At 41.5% G+C, this 20,799-nt stretch overlaps 1 protein-coding gene across 2 annotated transcripts in view; it reads right to left on the bottom strand.

Moving 5' to 3' along the window:
* Positions 1-57: 57 nt before the first annotated feature.
* Positions 58-20,799, bottom strand: part of LOC134176139 (uncharacterized) — a 24,421-nt gene continuing 3,679 nt past the window's right edge. For both annotated transcript variants that reach the window (XM_062642817.1, XM_062642816.1), the window contains 13 exons: positions 20,148-20,223; positions 19,288-19,406; positions 17,684-17,918; positions 16,556-16,705; positions 14,147-14,291; positions 12,827-12,999; positions 12,519-12,629; positions 12,243-12,386; positions 12,087-12,182; positions 11,522-11,570; positions 11,332-11,461; positions 2,183-2,336; positions 58-911 (listed from right to left, as the gene is read on the bottom strand). In XM_062642817.1, the coding sequence (XP_062498801.1) occupies positions 237-911; positions 2,183-2,336; positions 11,332-11,461; positions 11,522-11,570; positions 12,087-12,182; positions 12,243-12,386; positions 12,519-12,629; positions 12,827-12,999; positions 14,147-14,291; positions 16,556-16,705; positions 17,684-17,918; positions 19,288-19,406; positions 20,148-20,223 (2,257 nt within the window). In that variant the 3' untranslated portion in view covers positions 58-236. The remainder of the gene's footprint in view (positions 912-2,182; positions 2,337-11,331; positions 11,462-11,521; positions 11,571-12,086; positions 12,183-12,242; positions 12,387-12,518; positions 12,630-12,826; positions 13,000-14,146; positions 14,292-16,555; positions 16,706-17,683; positions 17,919-19,287; positions 19,407-20,147; positions 20,224-20,799) is intronic.

The raw sequence follows: 20,799 nt of genomic DNA, 5'->3' as shown, positions 1-20,799 counted from the left end.
GCCACCTATATATACTCCATGGCAATTAATACTCACAGTTTGCCAAGCGTTGAAGAGAGCAATTAGACAGCAAGCGGTCTCAGACCCCTGCTACTACCCTGATAATTTTATATCCGATTAAATATCGTAAACAAATCCATACAGTATTACAAAACGAAAACACGACTTATCAAACAACTCAATCCGTCGACCCATCTATCAACAACATAAAAAAACTCACATCGAGTACCTTTTACTCATTCCTTCACATCGAACGCTCCCGATCTCGCTCGTCGATAGTTCATCACAAAGATGAGAACAAGAATCACGGCACCGACCGCCAACCCGACGAACGCCGCAGCAACCACCGCCGACCCCTGACTTCCTCCATCCTCCTTCGCCACCACGACGGCCGCAAACGACGTCGACTGGCACGTCTCAACCGGCAAAACGTCGTCGGGATCGACACCAGCGACGGCAATGGCGCGAAATTTCATCGCCGGCGTCTTCTTGCAGTCCGCCTCGTTGCCCGCGAAATAGTACGTTCCCGGTTGTGTAAAAATAAAGGTAACATTCACGGTGTTGGCGTCGCCGATACTGTCGCCGATGATTTGAGAGTCGAGAACTGCACATTGGTCGTAACTATTTTGGTTGTCTAATAGATAGACTCTGTTATTTCCCGGATACTGGATGGTTATGCGGTCGCCCGATTGGACGTAGAGGTCTTCGTATGGATGTCCCGGATCGAATCTTTCGTCGCCGTCTGGGCTTTGGAGTGAGATATCTTGCGGGGATGATGCACAGCGAGAGCGTTGGATGGGAGGCAGCTGGCCGCGGAGGAGACCGTTGGTGTAGTCGGAGGTTCGGATGTTGAAGTATAGGCGTCCTTCGCTGGCGTATCGTTTTTGCTCGTCGGTAAGAGTCGTCCACCCCTGTGAAGAATGAAGAAAAGTTGTAGATTGTGTGTGTGTGTGTGTGTGTGTGTGTGTGTGTGTGTGTGTGTGTGTGTGTGTGTGTGTGTGTGTGTGTGTGGCGTGACATGGCGGCTCCCACGGTACGTTGTACTATGTAGTTGCTTCCCTCCGTCCGGCTACCTCTACCTCAAAGGACCTATCAGATGTCCGAAAAATCTAGAAACATAAGACGAGAAGTACGTCACACGCATGGCATCGCAAGAAGCACCATTCTAAGCGCAGCCAGGTCGTAGGCTTCATGGCGTCATCCAAACGCGGACCTTTCCTGCACAACTGCAGAGGTCTTGCACGCCTCTCCCAGTTTATTTTCTATGCACAAAAGGCGGCAGGAGTTCCATGGTTCTACGGACTTTGGACTTTGTCGTTTTCCTTCGCTGCATGGGGATAGCGTGACCGTTTCTTACAGCAGGGATGCAAGCAAGATGATGATGATGATGATGATGATGATGATGATGATGATGATGATGATGTGTGTGTGTGTGTGTGTGTGTGTGTGTGTGTGCGTGTGTTGCTGTAGCTCAATTGGTTGGAGAATGCATCTAGAGAATTAAAATATCCGGGACCTTGCAGGATTGCGGGTTCAAGTCACAGTGATGGGGAGCTATGGCATAATTTCTTTAAGCAAGAAACTTACACACAATTGCTTCTCTCGACTCAGGAGTATAAATGAGTACCTGGTCATTGACTGGGGTAGATATGACCGCTGGCTTGGCAGTAACATTATGCAAGTACCATCATGCACCAGACAGGTACTTGTAGGCCTTGGTGTCCAGTCCCAGAGCTGCGCCATAGCTACTGGATGACGACTCCGGCCAAGCTCCAGGTGGATTGTAGCGCTGGCCCTAAGCCTCCACGTAGCGCATGGATGCCCTGTCTCTAGCGGAATGAGGGAGCTATCTCCGTAACTGACAATAAAGTCGACGTCGAATGACGTGGAGGGCTTGACATTTGTCCATTTGTGTGTGTGTGTGTGTGTGTGTGTGTGTGTGTGTGTGTGTGTGTGTGTGTGTGTGTGTGTGTGTGTGTGTGTGTGTGTGTTTGCGCGCGCGCGCGCAATTGCGTGTACATATATACACGCGTGAGTGCGTGAAAATAAAAAAGTGTGATAGTGAGAGTTCATGCTCTCCTGCAGTTTTCCTCCATGACCCATACCTCATGTCAAAAATATCTTTATCTAAATATTGCTCCAAGAAAACTCGGTCAAATAAAGTAATGAAATGCTTACTTACACTGATTTCTAACACTCGATCTCGTTGTCCAGCCTTGGGAGTAAAGAGCGTATGATTTATAACGACAATGCTAGGAGCAATCTCTCCAGCAGCAGCGGGACCATGAATGTTAGCTCCTGTGATATCAGCCTTCTGAACATTGTGAAGGGCAATACTACACATCAAGATAGCAGAAATCAGTGAACTAAAATTTTATATTGATATGCTAAGCCGCTCAAGAGTTCGTGTTTACAGATAGACAGGCAGGCAGACAAACAGAATCACGTCTATTGTCAACAATCTTCACTACTAGAAATGTTCTACCTATAGTCCAAGACTATTGCTAATGTGTCAAACACTGAATGTCTCTATCAATGACAGACTGACAGACAGACAGACAGACAAGCCAAATGCATCAACATTCAAGACATACTGGAGATCTGTGTTTTCTGTGTGTCTACTACGATTGTTAGAGTGATTGACAAAAAATAGAGAAGATTGTTTCAAGAGACAGCCACATAAACATAAATAGTTGTAGGTAGAACCAAGCCCTATTGGCTTGGGTAGTATTTAGTTGCTTTGCTAAGATCGTGTATAATAGTTCAATGTTTGAAAATATATTCATTGACATACATACATACAGACAAACAGACAGAAAGACACAGACAGACCGACAGACAGAGAGACAGACAGACAGGCAGAAAGACAGGCAGAAAGACTGACAGACAGACAGACAGACAGACTGACTGACTGACTGACTGACTGACTGACAGACAGACAAAGGCTGACTGACAGACAGACATAAATAGTTGTAGGTAAAACCAAGCCCTATTGGCTTGGGTAGCATTTTGTTGCCTTGCTTAGATGGTGTATAATAGTTCAATGTTTGAAAATATATGTATTGACATACAGATAGACAGACAGACAAACAAACAGACAGACAGGCAGAAAGACTGACAGACAGACACACTGACAGACAGACAGACAGACTAACAGACAAACAGAGAGAGACAGACAGAAACAGACAGACAATTTAGATTAATAAGAGGTAAGGAAGCTGGGTCATGGCTGGAAGCCATTCCTAGTGAAGAGATTCTTGCACCTAAACCTGACAAATTTCGTTTGGCAGCATCTCTGAGGTTTGACATACCTGCACTTTTTGTCAACTGGAACATCCAGTGTGAGTGTGGCAAGTTGGCAGATGAATATCATCTTCTTACATGCAAACATGGAGTTGGGCCTGTGTGGCAACACGATGAAATTGTAAAATGCATGGAGTACTTGTCTACATGAATTGAAGATTCATCACGAGAAACAACCTCAACATCGTTACTCTGGAAATGAGAATAGACCAGACATAGTTGTGTACGACTCTGGGTGTAGCTATGACCTTGATGTAGCCCTGGCTCATCCTTTCAGCCAAGACACTTTACAGCAGGCAGCTTTAGAAGAAGGTTTTGCTGCAGCAAGGAGGGAGGAAAGAAAGATGATCAAATATGAAAAACAGCAACTTGCCAGCAATACATCAAGCCTGAATTTCACTCATGTAGTATTTGAACATTTTGGAAATTGGGGATCAGAAGCTACCAACTATTTAAATAAACTAGCCAGAAGATCAAGAGACATTGAAGGCTATACAAATGAAGCTGACTTTAGAGGATTTTGGAGGAAAAAATTCTCAATAATCTTACAACGATGTAACCCCTAAAGTCATCTTCCACAAGCTGACACGTGTCTTCCCCAGAGAAGTGGATGAGAACACATAAGATAGAGACTATCAAAGCAGCTTGCATTAAACTAAAGCTGAACTCAGTAGCTTGTTTGCATTTAGTGTTAGAAATGTAACGTAGAGTTTGTGTTTCAGTAAATGAAATTGACAGACAGACAGACAGACAGACAGACAGACACACACACACACACACACACACACACACACACACACACACACACACACAGACAGATTGTTTTATTTGAACGCTTACTGTACCGTTAAAAAGCGCTAACTTCATGCAAATATAACAGTCAATGGACAAAATGTTGAATGTCTCTGTCATATGTAAAGTCATCGAAGTTGCACTTAGACAACTTGACAACTTCTTGAAAATCATTCTAGAGTTACAAGACTGTACAACTACAGACAGTTGCTTCCTCCAACTATCTCGAAAGCCTGCTTCATTGTTCCTTCCATGTTCATCTCTTGACTTCTTGGAGATCCTATTTAAATATTCTTCAGACATAGGGCCCACAAAAGCCGAAATGATCGAAAAACAATGGGATACATGGTGGACTCTGATATGGATTGCTTTTGACCATATTTTGCCATCTTTATTTGTTCTCCCATCTCTGCCGCGTAGCCTGATCTCTTGGCAGCTGATTGTAGGGCGTCGCAAGAATGTGGGTGAGCCATTAAGATGTATCAACTCAGAGAACTGACAGGATATAGCAACATACGATCCCACCGAATATTCCACAACAGACTTGGATATCTGTTTCTAGGCTCAACTTGATGACAGAAAGACAGAAAGAGGCAATCACCAGTTTATTACGCAGCAATCAGCCTGCTGGTTTAATTGGCTACGAAGTTTACAACTCTCTTCCTACAGATGAATTCTTGCCAGATCTAGTCATGAAACATGTTAAGTTGCAGCACAGGCTCATACAAAACCATCACAAATCCAAGGTACAAGAATTCATGGATCATCTCAGTACATCTAGAGTGAGATCTCACTTTCAATCACTGCAAGGGCAGGGTGCAGGAGCTTGGTTATCTACAGTCCCATCCATTTCAGCACTTGCAGTATCTTCCAAAGAATTTAATTTGGCAATGCTGATCAGGTTGGGCTGCAAGATACAACAATCCACAAGACAATGTGATTGTAGCAGACGTTTAGACCAAGAAGGTTACCATCTGGACACGTGCAAACTGGAGGGGTCCTATTCGAACACTCAATGCTATCGTGCATGTGTGGTCAGAGCGTTTGACCAAACTGAACTTCCAGCACAGCAAAAAACCGACTCATCGATACCTCAACAATGACAACAGACTAGACATTGCTGTTACCGATCCATAAACTGGCCACGACACAGAACTAGACATTTCTCTAGCGCATCCCTGGTGCACTGACTTGCTAGCATTGGCTGCTAGCACAGCAGGTATTGTGGCCTCAAGGAGGAAAAAGACAAAAGAGGTTAAATACAACTAAGAGCTTCTCCTAGGAGAAATCAATCCATCTTTTGTTCCCTTGGTTCTTAAACATCTTGGTCGCTGGGGGATCTAAGCCTTCAACTATCTAAACAAGCTGGCTGAGTTGTCGAGAGATGATGAGGAAAAGAAAAACAAGGCCCACTCAAGACCAAGTGGAGATCTCTCATCTCCATTCAACTGCAGAGAAACCTTGCTAAAGTTATAGCAGACAAGTTATATAGCATTCACAGAATGTACACTACAGTTGTAAATTATTTGTAAATCATTGTATGTGTAGGGCCTAAGGGTCTTTTCGTTTGTGTACTTTTAGAGTTATTTAGTCTAAATCATCATAACTTGTGACAGTACTGATTTATGAAATAAATGGATTTGACAGACAGACAGATTGGCAGGCAACAAACTGACAGACAGACAAACAAGCAGACAAACAGACAGACAGACAGACAGACAAGAAACTGACAGAAAGACAGAGTAACAGACAGACAGACAGACAGACAGACAAGAAACTGACAGAAAGACAGAGTAACAGACAGACAGACAGACAGACAGACAGACAGACAGACAGACAGAAAGACAGACAGACAGACAACAAACTGATAGACAGACAAACCTACAGACTGACTAACAAACAGACAGACAGACAGAGACAGATGGGCAAACAGACAGACAAACAGACAGATAGACAGACAGACAGACAGACAGACAGACACATGAAGCCATAGCATCAACTTGGTCTGACTGTCTTTGAGAGCTAAATGTTCACTACCGAAGAGAGCCACAACATCACTATTCAAATTCAAATGATAGACCAGACATTGTGGCATTTGAGGTCTGTGACCCTTCAGGCCATTTCATTTTCAATTTTCAAATTTCAATTTTTAATTTTAATCTTCATTTTTTATTTTTCAATTTTTTGTCAAAGGTTTTCAATTATTTTGCTTAAAAAATTAATTTGGCAAGCAAATTTTTATTTTTTATTTTTGATATTTTTATTTTTCGTTTTTGATTTTCATTTTTCATTTTTTGTTGTTCTATTTTCAAGTTTCTATCTTTGATTACATTTGGTTGAGTTGAATGTCATTGAACGCGGAAAGAACGAAAAATTAACGCATTAGCAGCAAGAATGAAAAATGAACGCAGCAAGAATGAAGATTGAACGGAGCAAGAACAAAAAAACAAAACAGCATTGTTCGAATTACGCAGCAGGAAGTCTGGTGGAACGCGTGCCCTAGGCCCTAGTCATAACTCAACGCAGTAGGGAGTCGTTTTTCATTCCAACGCGTGCTGCTTTTTGGAAGGGGCGGAGTGGTTCTTTCATGACTTCCGCCCTAGACTTTCGCCCTAGGACGAGCTCATGCAATTTCCGCTCTAACAAGAAGGGAAGCTCCCTCTCCCCAAAAAATAATCAATCTCAGGTGCGATCAGCCATTGCTGATGAGCACAGTGCATATGCATGGTATATGAATATATCTATTACCACATATAATTCTAACAATTGCAACAGTCTAGCTAAATCTAAACCTCAACAAAATTAGTAACTATACTGGAACTCGTTCAAACTCTTTTAGGCTACTCTAGATTAATTAACTACCATTTATACAAGCAGTACACAGCAACTAAAAACAAAGATGCCTGGTTTGCTGTTCTACACATGCGCGCGCACGTGCCTCCATCACCTCTGGACTTGAATCTTGAGCTTCTGTCCTAGCGGATGGCTCTCTTGTCACTGCGTAAGCCCGACGACGTCGTGTGCTGGCCAAGTACCTCGGGTATAGCTATATAGCTCATGCAGACTCGGTTGACTCTGCGCCATCATGATCGCACCGTCGCTGTGAACGAGGCTACTACCATACGCATGAGAAGACTGGCAGAAACGACAGCGAAGCTTCTCCCAGTGCCAACTATGCCACCGCTTTACAAGACCTCCGGAAAACATCACAACCTGCTGTCGGCAGTGGCTTAGTTGGGTGTCAGCAGTGCGTAGAGCGGTGGCAAGTTACAAGTGGCCGACGTTGCCCTCTGTCTCTGCATTAGCTACAACATGAAGGTCCAGTGAGGACCACTCTGCGTGACTCTCCGTATACGTAGCTTGGACGAATTGACAAAGCTGGGCAAGCAAGTAAGTCATGTACTGCATGCCCGAGGTACTTGGCCAGCACACGACGTCGTCCGGCTTACGCAGGTCTGCAGCCATCCGCATGGACAGAATCTCAAGATTCAAGTCCAGAGGTGATGAAGGCACGTACGTACGCGCGCGTGTGTAGAACAGCAAACCAGGCATCTTTGTTTTTAGTTGCTGTGTACTGCGTGTATAAATGGTAGTTAATTAATCTACAGTAGCCTAGAAGAGTTTGAACGAGTTTCAGTATAGTTACTAAATTTGTTGAGTTTTAGATTTAGCTAGACTGTTGCAATTGTTAGAATTATATGTGGTAATAGGGAAATGCATATACCATGCATATGTACTGTGATCATCAGCAATGGCTGATCGCACCTGAGAGGGAGATTCCCTTCTCGTTAGAGCGGAAATTGCAAGAGATCGTCATAGGGCGGAAGTCGTCGAAGATTCACTCCGCCCCTTCCAATCAGCAGCACGCGTTGGAATGAAAAACAACTCCCTACTGCGTTGAGTTATGACTAGGCCACGCGTTCCACCAGACTCCCTGCTGCGTAATTCGCACAAGGCTGTTTCATTTTTCGTTCTTGCTGCGTTCAATTTTCTTGCTGCGTTCATTTTTCGTTCTTTCCGCGTTCAATTCTTTTGACATTCAACTCAACCAAATATAATCAAAGATAGAAACTTGAAAATAGAACGAAAAATAAAAAATGAAAAATGAAAATCAAAAACGAAAAATATAAATATGAAAAATGAAAAATAAAAATTTGCTTGCCAAATTATTTTTTTTCAGCAAAATAATTAAAAACCTTTGACAAAAAAATTTGAAAAATGAAAAATGAAAAATGAAAATGAAAATTTGAAAATTAAAAATTGAAATGGCAGGAAGGGTCACGGACCATTTGACCCCAACAAGGGTTGCAACGTTGACCTGGATATAGCTCTGGCACACCTTGGAGCTCTCATATTTTTCCAAGGTCATCTGAGTGAGATGGTGGTGCTGCAGAAAGAAGAGAAGAGAGAAAGAAGGCAAAATATGCAAAGGAAAATCTGCCAGGTGGCTCAACAGTCAGTTTCATTCCTTTAGTTATAGAACATTTTGGATGATGGGGTGAGATGGGAAAAAAACTTCCTGGAAAGGCTAGCCAAGAAGTCACGTGATGAACTAGGTCAACCTAACCCTGCTCAGTTTCTGGACATCTGGAGAAGAGATTCTCAACTCAAATTCAGAAGTGCAACACAAAGGTCATCAAGAGAAAATCTAAGCTCTGAGAAATAACACTGACTGTACTGGTAGATTGCTCTACCCAGTTTTCCCCCCACTAAGTTTGCTCCTGGTAGTCTGCATTGTTCTCTTTTAAGTGTTACATGTTTGTTTGCTTTTAAAATCTAGTCCTAGTGAACTCTCGTAGTTACAGAACTTTAACCTTGCTAGCATTGTACTATAGATGTATATTTGAAATAAATGTTATTTGACAGACAGACAGACAGACAGTCTACATCACAAACTCGCACCATAGTGGTACACAGGTTGCAACTATTAAGACCAAACCAAGTCAAAACTCCAATACTTTGATCCTAACTATTCAATGCGCACAAGCAAGAGGATTTTACATTGTGAAACCGTTTGGCTAAGCTTTGAGCTTGTATGCTCAGCAACGCTTTCATGCATGTAGAACACTTATGTATGCCTTTATGTTTTGTGTTTACCCAGAAAATCTTTCATAAGCTTAACATGCGTAAGTGTGACAATGCTTCTTTGTTCATACTTTCTGTTACAAAATTAAACGTATTAAGTAAACTAAACTAATTAACTATTAACACAAAAGACAAGACTAAAAAAGATAACTTCTGTTCAATGTCTAAATCAGTTAATTAACTTAAACAGCAGTTATCGTAGTCAAAGAAGCCACTTTGGTGCACAGCTAAACCAGTGGCGGATCCAGTTTTGAAAGGAGTAGGAGGACTTTAGGATACTGCTAAGGTCATGAAAAAATAAAAATATGAGACCTATTAACTTAATTACTAATTACTGATAAGGAGCCAGTCATTATTAAGTGTCTGTGGGAGAGGCTGGGAAAATTTGACAAGATCCACATAGTTTGATATGTGGCCTCTAAAAAGTATGTCTGATAAAACTTCCACCCCACTGTCTGGTGGTTAACTTATGACCCAATATATGTGCATATACATGTAATATATATAATTATACAGGTAAGTAGAATAGAAAGTAGTCTGTTGCAGGGTTCAGGTACAGCCCAGGTATGATTTCTAAAGATGGTCATTTCCATTGAACCAGCTTACAAAACCAGTAAAGTAAGAATTGCTGCTTTCAGCAATGCAAGTGTCCAAAAGCCTTAGGAATAGAGAGATACTGTTCTTGCATACAATTATATAGTATACAGATAATCAACATGAAAAATTATGACCCCCAACAGAAGATGAAGCAAATACTTAGTGACCCCTGCAAATCACTGAATTTCAAACTTATGGCGGCCAAGGCAAATTTGCCAGTCCTCCCGACATTTAATAATGACCAGACTCCTAATTTAGTTAACAAAAACTTATCTGGATCAGACTACTCGCAAAATTTGAATACCGTATAAGATGAAAAACATTGGCAGTCTGCTAAGAAATTGATGGACAAAGCATATCGGTGGGCGGTTGGCCACTACTGTTTGAGAACTATTTGATGTCTTACCAGAAATAAGTGGTCATGGAGGAGTTTGTGATTGACAGCTGTGTTGGTGGCTGACATTTCTCTAACTTAATTTTTGGTCTCTAACTACTGCCAATCTGCCTGGTGATGAAGAACTGCTGTGCCAGTGCAAAGAACAGAACCCACCACCAGCTTCATCCATAGCCTCACCAACTCATTCATAGGCACAACAGACGGCAAGAAGGGATTGCCTACCATCTTGTGGCTTCATCCGCGTGACTTAAGTACAGTACCATCACATCGCCATATGATGCCTGATCCACGTGGATGATGATGTCAAATATCCTGGTGACCAAATTAATGGCAGATTGTATATTGGTGATCGCTGAAAAATCCGCCAATCCGCCAAAATAAATTCCAAGCCAATATTTCATCTTACATAGTATGAATGGAAATATCTCCATCTACTGGTCACCGCATGTGACTGCTAGCTTGTACTCATTTACTACCAAAGGTGCAAACTCCACAAAGAAACTAAAAATTCCTGACTGTTGAATGCTTCTGAGTCTCCGTGTACAGTAGCGTGTCACTTATCTGACCCCCTTGGGACCGGACCCCTGTTGCATTTAAATTGTTGGATAACTCAAGCTGCTACGAACTCAATTATTGTTCATATTAGATGCCTTTTTTCCACATTAGGTACACTGAATGTAGATGTAGAATGAATGTAGATGTAGATAAATGTAGAATACGAGAAGAAACGCTGCAACTCACTCTTAAACTTGTTTCAAGAAACAACTGACATGCACATGGATGTACATGTACTGTACACGCACGCAGCTGACCAGCCACGTGATCAGTCACGTGATCACCCACGTGACAAGCTTGACCTGTCGGTTAACTGACGTGTCAACGTAGAATAAGTGAAACACTACTGTACTGTACTTCTGGTCTCAAAGGGGTATAGGCGCACACCTGTTGCGCCACCCCTCTAGATCCGCCACTGGGCTAAACTATATCACAGTTAACCAAGCAAAAAGTCAAGTAGAAAGTGGAAGCCTCTTTACTTGACATACATCAGATTATTGTTAATTAAAATTCCTGTCTGTATATTTACGTCTCACAATTTCTAATTGTACTGATGCCATTTTGTCATGCTACCTAAGTTTCTTGATGAAATGACAGCCTACCTGTAGTGCAAATTTCCCAGACGGTCAAACTTTGCACCTGCTAAACCAGCAGGTTTCGGTCTGTAAACTGTGGAAGTTGGTAGTTTAACTGGAGGAACAGCTTGTTCAACAGTCAAGTTTGTAGCAAAACCTGAACGGAAGAAAGAGTCTATTACGATCGTATACTCTTGACACTGCTGAGATGACGTACATAAGTTGATGTCATTTACAGTGCACTGCCAGCTGCCAGGAGCACAAATCTAATGGAGAAACCATATGAAATAAGATGTTCTAATTGGACCGTTCCAAAATTGTTATCATCAACAACACCAGCATATTGAATCGGCAAACCAGTCTGTCTGTCTGTCAATACATACACTTCAAACATCAACCTATAATACTGATCAGCGAAAGACAATAAAGTAAAGTTCGCAGGCTAGATGAAAATACACACATGTGTACACATAGCAGCTAAAAATGCTAATACCTAGCTTTCAGCCAACTGTCTGACTGACTGACTGTCTGTCTGCCTGTCTGTCTGTCTGTCTGTCCGTCCGTCCATCCATATGCCTGTCTGCATCAAGTCAGGATTCATGTTAAAAGCGCTGTTTGTTTGTTTGTTTGTTTGTGTGTGTGTGTGTGTGTGTGTGTGTGTGTGTGTGTGTGTGTGTGCACGTGTGTATGCCCCCGTACATCAATGTCAGAGTGTCATGAAAGCAATCTGGAAACCTCTGCTGTAGCGTCCTAGCAACCTCGACTATGTCATTAAACATTACCTGATTTCGTAACTCTCCTGTTGGTGCAAGCACAGTGTGCATATTGATATACAATCTGTTTTCCCACATGTACCGCACATGGTCAGCAAGCAGATCCTGGACATGAAAAGAATTTAATAAAATCAGACATAAGATTGAGCAAAATCGGCCAGCTACCGAAACAGTTGACTGCACGTGAGCATCCGAACTCGACAGATTGTTGATATCAGTAGACAGGTCAAACCTCAAGGGACCAGTCTGACCTTGACGACCAGGACCATGAATATGAGCCTTCGTGAGATCAGTGCTCAACCCACTGACCTAAAGTTACAAACAGCAACAATGACAGTATGAATGAGATCTGTGTGTGTGTGTGTGTGTGTGTGTGTGTGTGTGTGTGTGTGTGTGTGTGTGTGTGTGTGTGTGCGTGCATGCGTGTGTGCATGTAAATACTGTTATATCGACGTTGATTGATGTGTCTCTTCGAAATCTAATAAATGCAGTTCCCACGCCTTGTGGCGATTTGGGTGACTTTGGAACCTCAAACTCATTATTCAGCATTGCCTGGCAAAAATCAACACACAAACATTTCCTTGTAGAAGAATCAACTGCCAGTTAACAGACACAGACCAACACACAACACACACACACAAACACACACACACGCATGTGCATGCACACACACACACACACACACACACACACACACACACACACACACACACACACACACACATTGCCTTAATTTCCATGTAACTTACAATCATTCCTTGCTCAAATTTCCCAGTTAGTGTGATTGGAGAATTTGTAAACGTCACTGTCAGCTTGAAGCCTCCCCTTTCTAGGGCATTCGACTGCTGAGAGTTCAGTTCCAATACTCCCATCACATGTCCTGGTGTCTTACGAAATTCAGTCAAATCAATAGCTTCAGAGTCTACACAATACAAAGTATTTCTGAAAGCTGTTGACAAAGTTTGTCATACCCAAGTAACACAGAACAAATAACAGCAGAAGGAAAAGCGGATTGACAGGTAGTCGGGGAGACTGATAAACATCTAGTCAAAAGACAGACAGAGAGATAGACGGACCAACAATAGACAAACAACACTTGGATGACAAGCAAACATGTAGACAGATTCCTATATTTGTACATCAACACTTTACCATGCAACAACTGTAAACTTTGCCAAACATTGCAAATAAGTCAGTGAATCAAATGCTGCGTGCATTATCATATCGGTGTTCATTGAATTACATTTAGATAACTTGCTTCAAAGTACATGAATGTTTTATAATTGACTATTAGTAGCAAAAAGAATGCTATTAGGACAGCAATCTCAAATGTCTGCTTCTTTGCTCTTTCCATTGACATCCTTCAACTTCTTGAAAATTCAGAAAGACAGATAGGCAGACAAACAGACAGACAGACAGACAAACCAACAGACAGACAGACAGACAGACAGACAGACAAACATTAGCAATCTGTAGTTTGCATTTCATTGTAATAGCCATGATTTATGAAAATATAGTACCATTGACAGACAGACAAACAGACAGGCAGGCATGCAGGCAGGCAGGCAGGCAGGCAAGATATTTTATTAGGATACAGCATCTCTACACACTAGAATACATAATTTTTCAATAATTAAAAGAAAGTGCTTCATAAACAAGTTACAAGTTCAGCTATTTCAATGTGTGAAGCACTAAATGTATCTATCTCTGCTAGCTACAGTATCCTCCATTAGTCTGTTTGTTGACAACTTAGACACTTTTCTCAAGACAACTTTACTATTGCATTTTTGGAGAGTCGCGGAAAAAACGTCGTTGCCAATAAGACATAAACTCTGCATCTAATCGTCTTCCTTCAATGAGCCTTGCCTTTCTTCCCAGTTCATGCAGTAAGTTTTCCTCTTGTGATCCCCATGTGCCAAAATGCTAAAAAAACTAGTGGAACATTTTCAGGGTTAGATCCATCTGGCAGTCAGGCAGTCAGGCAAGCAAGCAGGCCAACAGATACACAAACAGATTGACATACAAACCAATGAAAGAAGGATTGACAAGAAAGCAGAGAGATAACGTACCATAAACTTCATTCTGCTCAATCCTGACAGCTTGTATATCTCCTGGTCGATTGCCGACATCCAATCCAAACCAAGCTCTGTTGCTAGTCATCTGAATAGCCGCGGTGCCAATGACATTGGACGTCTCAGGTGATTTCACTACAGTCTAGATAATAGAATGTTAAAGTAACGAGACTACGTGATGAACAGAAGCAAATAAGCATGCCAAAAATAACACTTGGCAAAAACAATGGCAAACACTCCAACTAAAGCCAGGGCACATCAACAAATGAAACAGGTAGACGAGCTAAGGAGACATACAGTTACAGGTGCATAGAAACCCAGATTATTCACAGTACATGAACTAAAAATTGTGATATAAGGACATCCAGACATAAACACTAATGAAAACACTCAAGATTAGTCGACATGCAGATGGTAATGTGATAAATCACACAAGCAGACCAGAAAGACAGACACAGACACAGACACACACACACACACAGACACACACAGACACACACGCACACACACAGACACACACAGACACACACAGACACACACAGACACACACACACACACACACACACACACACACACACACACACACACACACACACACAAAGAGACAAGCAGATAAACAAGCAGTCATACAGAAAGACCAGCAGACGAGAGCCTGATAGACAAGCATACAAATTAATAGCCAAAATACAAATAAATCATACAGTAAATGAATGCACAAAACATGCATGTGCTCATCAGTGTGTTCAGGCTATACTTCAATATGGCAGTTTCAAAGAATGGTATTATGTAAAAGTATTTATTGCTTTGAGTATACAAAAGAAATCACTGTGTACTAGTTGATATGACAGATAAATCACTTGGAGATGCACCAAGTAACCAAACAAGCTTTACAAGACCTGTTGAATGCCTCTAACATGTTATCATGCAAAAACATCACAAAGTCATCTTCCTCTTTATTTCTCTCATCTTCATCAATGTGAATGTCAGCTATCATTTCTCTGGTTACTCGTGACATGTGCCTTGTAGCAGTAGCATGATTATGGGGGGACCATGGGGAGCTATGAACACTCAAAACCATTAGGATGGTGGTGGCTATTTCCGACAGTACAGTACAAGCCCTATTTTGTCACTAATTTTGAAGTTGGTACTAGACGACTTGCATGAGCAGCCGGACAGTGATAGGTAGAATCCAGCAGAATATATCCGGTATATGACTGATTTCTATACAGTCGGTCCTAATTCAGTGTTCGGAATTTTATGGCAGCTGTATTCATAGCCTTGGCAACCCCACAAAATTTTAGTCATCAAGGTATTTCATTGATATCAAATAGTGATACTAATTGTTCTGGCAAGTAAAAGAAATCGTGTCACTCTCCGTCTGACCTGAGTAATTCCACTATTCTACTCTATAGCATAAAAACAAAAATTTATTGGGTCCACTATAACTTGAGTGACTCTAGTCGTTAGCATGGCAACCTTGCTGAAATAATCGGTCGTTATGTGAACTCAGTTAGTCGTCAAATAGCAACTTGACGACAACTTTTTCGAACCCTGTAATTGCCATATTATCTCTGATATAATCACAGGTCACCAATATTCCAATAAAAGCACAATAAAAGTCAACCATAGTGCATTGGACGGCACTAAATGAAAGCTGAATTGCTAATGTAAGCACAGTCGAGTTAAACAACATTGAGTATAGGTTATGGACTGCTGGCGAGTGTATAAGCGAAATACACCCCGCTCTGCCTAAGAGTTGGCACGAGAGCGAAGCCCGAGGCTAACGAGCTGGACGTAGTGGGGTGTATTCGTTTATACACTTGCCAAAGGTCTATAACCGGCTTGTAGCACCCACCTGAGGCGTTAATATCCTTGCACAAACAATTCACATCTTGACAAACCAGTAGCCCCAGGCAGTTATATGGCCCGATTTATTGACCCGTCAATATGTAGCGGAAGCGGAATATGTCACTTATTGTAAGCGAATACTGGACACTGATTGGCGCAGACGAAGCTGGGGTGCTACAAACATATATAAGACAGTCTCCAACAAAGACACATCTCTAGTAAAGGCACTTTGAAAAATAAGAAAGACATGTTTATACTGAATTCTTGGCAATTAATTGAGTTTAATGTCAACTAATCCCCAACAATGGAAGACTGGCAAAGCCGCTGCTGGTAGAATGTATCTAATGAGTTTACTTAATCCAGTAAAGCAAATGTTAAGTAAGGGGCCTTTATTTAGGGCAGTGTTTATTGAGAAAAGACATCTATTTAAGAGCCAGTCTAAATAAGGAAAGCTGTACACAAACAGATAAGTATCATTACTCAAAGGTGTTCTATACTGGTAGCTAGGTTGCGGGCAAGAATATCTGAAAGTAAAATGATGTTCAAACTGTGACTTACTCCAAAGCATTTTGTGTTCACAGAACATTGACCAAACCCGACAACAAAACGAGATGCAGTTGCAGCAGCACCAACAAAGTCTTGTCCACTCAGCCAACCGTCACTGTTGTAGTCACCATCTTCGCTCACGTAACTACCAGGTAAAAATTCCTGCAAGAAGAGAAACTGATGAGGATGCAGAATGACCAATATAGCCCACTAAATTAAGGTAATCTGACTAATAAGCTAATCAATGGTGTACAAACTACGAAATTGTGAATACTTTATGAATATTTCTTGTCTATCTGTCTGTCTATCTGTCTGTCTCTTGGTCTGTCTACCAGCCTGTTCCTGTCTCCAATTTCTATCTGTCTTTCCATCTGTCGACCTTTGTTTCTTTCTTTCTTCCTTTCTGTCTGTCTGTCTGTCTGTCTGTCTGTTTCTTAAACTGTCCATCAGCCTACCTGCCTGGCTGTCTCTGTGCCTGCCTCCTATATCTATCTTTCACTCTGTCTGTCTTTCTGTCTGTCTGTTTCTGTTTGCCTGTCTGTCTCATGGTCTGTCCATCATGCAGCCTGCCTGTCCGTCTCTGTCCCTGTCTTCTACATCTGCCTTTCCCTCGGTCTGTCTTTCTGTCTGCCTGTCTGTCTGTCTGACTTTGACATTCAAGGCCAAGCCCATTAGTTAGTCTATGACCTTGTAAGAACTGTTTTGCTTTTACAAATTCCTAGCATGTACAAGCACTCTATATGACAATTAAGTATTTAGTTGTCTGTCAGTCTGTCTCTTGGTCTGTCCATCAGCCTGTCTGCCTATCTCTGTGGCTGCCTCCTTTATCTATCTGTCTTTCCTTCTGCCTGCCTTTGTATATTTCATAAACTCTCTACTTCACATCAAACATGCCTCCTAATTGTCCAGTAATCTCCACAACAAACTAATACAGCACATCTTATTAAGAGAGTTTTGGATGTATCTGTGATCAGCAAAATGGCAAGCATTAGTTTGTTTGCATGTCCATGTGTCTGTCAATCTGTCCATATATTTTTTTGTTTCTCCCTACTTGCTAGTCTAGTTAATTCAGATTAATGCTCAAAATTTTATGGCAGATGTAGCCATAATCTACGTCTACAAGTAAACATAGTATTTCACCGATTTAGTAAGAAGTATCTGCCCTCTGATTTCTCCATCTGGAAAGTCATTTGAGTGGATATTGATATAGTACAGTCCATCCTTCATATCATCAATCTGGGTTTCAGTGAGATTTGTCCACTTGCCTTGAGCCTCATCAGAGCCACCAAGTTTCGTAAACTCCGATATAATGTACTGCACACCAGCGTTCTCTGTAGGAGAAGCAGGTCCATGTATATGAGCTGCAGCAAATTGGCTAAGAAAGACAAATTGTGTTGAAAAAAATTCAAGATGAGCAGCAATACAACTAAACAGTAACAATGAATCAAAAATGTTTGCCTCCTCTTACTACAACAGATACAACCTTGCAGCACTAAATATGCATCAAACATAAATGACCGATCTACAAATATTAAAAGGACTTGCTACCTCAATACAAAAATCTCACGTATAGAGACATGCATACATCCAATCATATTAATAGCTTAATGTATTGTCTGTGTGCGTGTGTGCATGCGTGTCTGTCTGTCTGTCTGTCTGTCCATCCATCTGTCTGTCTGTCTGTTTCACAATACAATGTACAATATATTGTAATTTTTAGAGATGTAACTTCATTCAATATGACAGTCTCAAGTGTTGAACAACGCAGCCCATCAATACCAGAAAAACTGAACATGGCAAAACTTCACCCCTTTAATACATTACACTATCTCAAACAAAAACTTCAACTAGAAAAAGCAGCAAGATAACCACACAATGCCCATATCTGGCAATAACAGTGTAACTAGTCAAATATAATCTCTGAACTAAAATGTGGCAAAGCTTCATTCCTCTAATACATCACAATATTTTTAACACACAAATTTGACTTGAAAAAAAACGAAAAGGTGAACACACCATGCCCATACGCATATCCCTAGGAATAACTGTGTAACCAGTCTAAGTCTATTGTACAAACAGGTTTGAGACGGGCAGATGCAGATTGTAAAATGAAAAACAAATTTCAACAAAAAAACCACAAAACAAAAAGAAATTTTCAGCAATTGATATTTTCATTCAATATGTTTGAAAAAGACAATCACCTAGCAAACAGTCCCTGTATAATCCAGATTTGTACATAGTCTGATGTATTAAAAAACGTATAAAAAACATAAATTTCCAACCAAAGACAGTGTTCTACAGCATTATGGATAAAACTTCGGTCAACAGCCGGGGAAATCTGTCGTCCAGTCTCACATTTTGTACTAGGCATGCACCAGCTGCAGGTTACGAACAGCCAGTGCTCCTGTCTAGCAATAACCCTGAAGACAACTTTGACTGGCTTTGTCACAGGGCGCCTAGCAGGCCTCGCTAATCCCTGACATGAAGACTGCTGTGGTGGATCACACAACACCTTAGTGCCCTCAGTGATAGATGTGATAGATCGTATAGATCATATCATAGTAGGGCGGGTCTGCCGCCTTGTCACGAAGTGAACAAAGTGCTCACCTTTCAACAAACTGCTCACATTCCCTTGGCTTGGAGCAAGCAAACACTAGCTAAAATATATACAGTGGTGGTTGGCCAGACCACCTCTGACCACTGTCGGCAGAAAAACATGCAAAAATGCACTAAAAGTATCATACCCAAGTCCCTGATATGAGATTATGTATTCCAATGTATTGTCCCTCAATGTCAAAGTTGCTGATCCGGCAGCATTCGATGTGTTGACGGGTGGAACCTCATTTTCTGGTTTCATGTCAGCCTACACAAATTATGACACGATAAACAGAATAACTAAAATCTACTGCAAGACAGACAGACAAAGATCATCCATGCTGTTACAACTACGCTCCTGAGACCAGACAAACAATTTTAATTTGGGCTTGAAACTGAGAACCGTTTCAATCAGATAATACATACAAAGCTAATTACAAGCACATCAGTCGCCGACACCTAATTTAGTAATCAAACTCCTACCAAACTACTTGACTATCCACATGCTACACATCGTTCCAAGTTGCAAGATATAGCAGAGGCGGATACAGGATGGGGCACCAAGGGCACATCCCTCCTCCCCCTCCCCCTCCGGAGTGCAATACTAGACTGGTGTTATAAGACTGCAATTTGACTCTTTACATACCTGAATGCAATTGTTCTACTTCAGTTGTAGAAGGACCTTAGGTATATGTACTGAATGCCATGTTCTGCACTGTAAAGAACCAACCGAGAGAGCCGACTCAATGAGGGAAAGGTGAGGACCTACCCGGGGGAGTGCAGCCACTGCATGACATGGTCTGGTCTGTGAGGAATCATCCGGGAAAAGTAAATAACTATCCAGGTGCCCCCTGGCAAAGGTGCCTGTATCCGCCTCTCTATAGCTCAGTTTCTGTACATGTTAATATCTATTTGATTAACACATAAACACTATATAATTTGAAACTGTCAAAGCAACAGTTTCAACAGTATCAAACCAATTGTCAGTTTTAGTTTTTGTACGTCTTACTGTAAAGCTAAAGCGTGGTCTGTACGGCCAAGATGATGCAGATGGCCTGCATGCCTCGTCCAATGTCTTCTCACCTCTGCATAACAAACAAGCATTATATCACAACAGCCACCTGCCACCACTACAGCAACTAGGGGTGTGTCTCCACTAGGGTTTAAACATGTTTACAACCTGACATGTTTAAGAATAATCGCATCTCCAATTGTGTTAAACCTGTTTAACTTTAAACCTACGCAGCTTTTGCTACACATGTTTCAGAGGTAGTTTAAACCTGTTTAAAGAGCAACAAGTGGAGACACAGCCTAGCATATAAACATTTCCAAAATCCAGATGCCTCTGCAGCACAGAAGCTCACGAACAACAATTCTTAAGAAAAACCTATCACCATGCGGACTGCAAACACTTACAGTGTTCTAACCCTAGGAAAAAGAATATTATGTTCTTTGATAACGCTGCGGTGTCTATTTCTTAGGAAGGGTTCCAACCGAAGCGTTTAGACGAGGATGACGTTTATTCAAAGTCGGGATTTATTTATGACATCTCTCTGTGTACGCTCTAGGAGTGTGTACATGGACACACTGTAGCTTTGACACTTTCTCAGAAGAACAACAATTACTATGGCCAGATTCCAGGTGTGTGTGTGTGTGTGTGT

This window comes from Corticium candelabrum, chromosome 2, assembly GCF_963422355.1.
Source record: "Corticium candelabrum chromosome 2, ooCorCand1.1, whole genome shotgun sequence".
Classification (NCBI taxonomy): domain Eukaryota; kingdom Metazoa; phylum Porifera; class Homoscleromorpha; order Homosclerophorida; family Plakinidae; genus Corticium; species Corticium candelabrum.
This window is presented reverse-complemented; position numbering and strand designations above follow the sequence as displayed.